Below are 2,498 nucleotides of genomic sequence, written 5' to 3'. Positions count from 1 at the left end.
AATGTGAGTCCGCCCCTGTGCATACATATCATAGTCCATAAGGATTAGTATTAATATAGCTAGTACTGCAGCAAAATATAAAGTATGGATGAAGCTTAGGAATATTTCTTAAGCTCAATTTAAGGCAATATTGAGAAGAAAAGAAATGTGCAGTGTATTTAATAATATGAAAAAGGTGATAGAATCTCTAGCTTTATGTAACCGAAAGAGATGATCAAGATATATGTGAAGGGAGTGATTATTACGGCTTAATTAATTATTATTATGCCTTGCCGTAATAACATACATTAATATACCTTCACACCATCTATATATAATAAAATAAAAAATTATTAAAAGGAACTACGTGTCTAACACTTTTTTCAGTGTCATACATATTGTTATTGCTGTAATTACTTATCAAAAATATTAATAATTAATTGTACGGTGCTATTTATAAAAGATATTGAATATTATTAGTGCACAATAACAATCATCGATAAAATATAATAAGGCAAGAAATTAAAGGGTATAAAGTGAAAGTCAAGGAAACTCATCATCATAACATCTCATTTTGTACATATACAAACAAATATATTATTATACTACCTTTTATATACCTCTAACACATTATGAAGATTAAGAATAATATTTCACTTTTTTTTTTTTGATCGTGCGCCAAGGAAAGAATAATATTAACTCTCTCTATATATATAAATGATACAACCACACATACAAATATAGTAGTTAATTAATTAATCGATCGATCATAGATCAGAAGGGGTACGTAATTAATGGAGATGAAGATAAGAGGACCATTGATCATAATTAATGTCATTTTGTTCAATTATTGTTTGGGTGTGTTTTTGTTTGCTTCACTTGGCACAGCTGAAAAAGTTATCACCCCTCAAAACAAGGTACACTACTCAACTATATATATATAAATTGTTATCTTATCACCTAGCTAGTAATAACCATATGCATTTACATATATTTGCTTCAAATATAAGAACTACCTCCTCGAACTATATAAATATCTTACAACATCATGTATAGTTGATCTATGCTATATATGTATATATTTTCTTGCTTATATATATTTTGCTTTGAAAGCTTCTACAAATACAATCTGGTTACCTGACTATTTTTCATGTATTCAAAATTCTCTATTTTAATTGATGCTAATATTATCAATGAATTTTTTAGAGCTCGGCCTTGAATATACATCTTCTTTCTAAAACTATTTTCTCAATAAATATATAAATATATTTAATCAACGTATAATGCATTTACATATATGGAACACTTTAGGTTAATTGAGACACTAATTTTGCTCTTACTCTAAGAATGTGTCTTTTTTTTTTTTTGGTATCTAGACAAATTATATCCACATTTCTTTTTATAATTAATTATTTCATGACTAATTTTAATTAATGAAAAAATAAAATCAGAAAAATTGCACGTATACAGTTACGGTAGAAACAACATGTACAAAAGGAGCTGAGACGAGAAGCCCCATCAGCATAAGATTCGGCGACAAAAATGGAAATGAGGTTTTGATTAAGCATCTGAACAACAAACATGTAAGAAAGGTTGACCCTTTGTACCCTGATGTTCTTGATGATGTTCCTCGTACACCATTTCAGGCTTGCATGGTTGACCAGTTTAGAGTTCAGGGTCAATGCCTTGACTACTCATCATCATCATCATCACCTATTTGTTATTTGTATCTTAAGTTGTCTGGCAATGATGATTGGAGACCTGGGTTTGTACAAGTTAGGGCATTAGGGTATGTTAATACTCATGATTCTCATTTCTTTTACTTTCGAAGGTACTTACCTAGAAAGGTTTGGCATGGTTTGGATTTATGTGATAATGATGTCACTCCTTTTGGGATTAAGCATACAAGGAAAATATTTGTGTAGAAAAATTAATATTCGAATTAATTATATGTAGAAATATTTGCATTTGAAGTTAACCTCCATACATACATATAAAATAAAGAGATATTAGCGGCTGAACTATTCATCATTTTGTTACACAAACTTATTTTTTAGAGCCAAACCCTCTAAATTTATTCTGTCTAAATTTTTTTATTAAATGCGAATATAAATAGCTAATGTGTATACATTAAATTAGGAGTGTTATTGTAATTTCTTAATGATCTGAACACCTTTGCTAATCAATTAAAGTGATTATGAAAAAATATGAATAATTTAAAAAAATTTCTTATTTAAACATTATAAACTTAAATAATTAAACCACTTTATGCATTTAGGGATCCGTTTTAAAAATTTACAACTGTTACGACATATTTAGTTACAAAAGTTATCGTCTAGCGACTACTAAAATAAAGCTTGTTGCCTCGAAGATCGAACACTCTACCCTGATATGTACAATCTTCATCAACTCGAGCTCATTGTTGTTTAACTTTAGCCTTGCTCTTACCTACATATACAAACAATATATGTGAGTCGACAGACTCATCAGTAAGAAAAGTATATAATTATCATATCATA

At 28.7% G+C, this 2,498-nt stretch overlaps 1 protein-coding gene across 1 annotated transcript; it reads left to right on the top strand.

Moving 5' to 3' along the window:
• The first annotated feature begins 670 nt into the window (after positions 1-670).
• LOC115720943 (embryo-specific protein ATS3A) lies at positions 671-2,105 on the top strand. Its single transcript, XM_030650155.2, has 2 exons — positions 671-896; positions 1,431-2,105. Exons 1-2 carry the CDS (start codon positions 774-776, stop codon positions 1,902-1,904), a joined length of 597 nt encoding a protein of 198 aa, XP_030506015.2. The 5' UTR covers positions 671-773; the 3' UTR covers positions 1,905-2,105.
• The last annotated feature ends 393 nt before the right edge of the window (positions 2,106-2,498 follow it).

This window comes from Cannabis sativa, chromosome 2 (genome assembly GCF_029168945.1).
Source record: "Cannabis sativa cultivar Pink pepper isolate KNU-18-1 chromosome 2, ASM2916894v1, whole genome shotgun sequence".
In the NCBI taxonomy this organism is placed as follows: domain Eukaryota; kingdom Viridiplantae; phylum Streptophyta; class Magnoliopsida; order Rosales; family Cannabaceae; genus Cannabis; species Cannabis sativa.
This window is presented reverse-complemented; position numbering and strand designations above follow the sequence as displayed.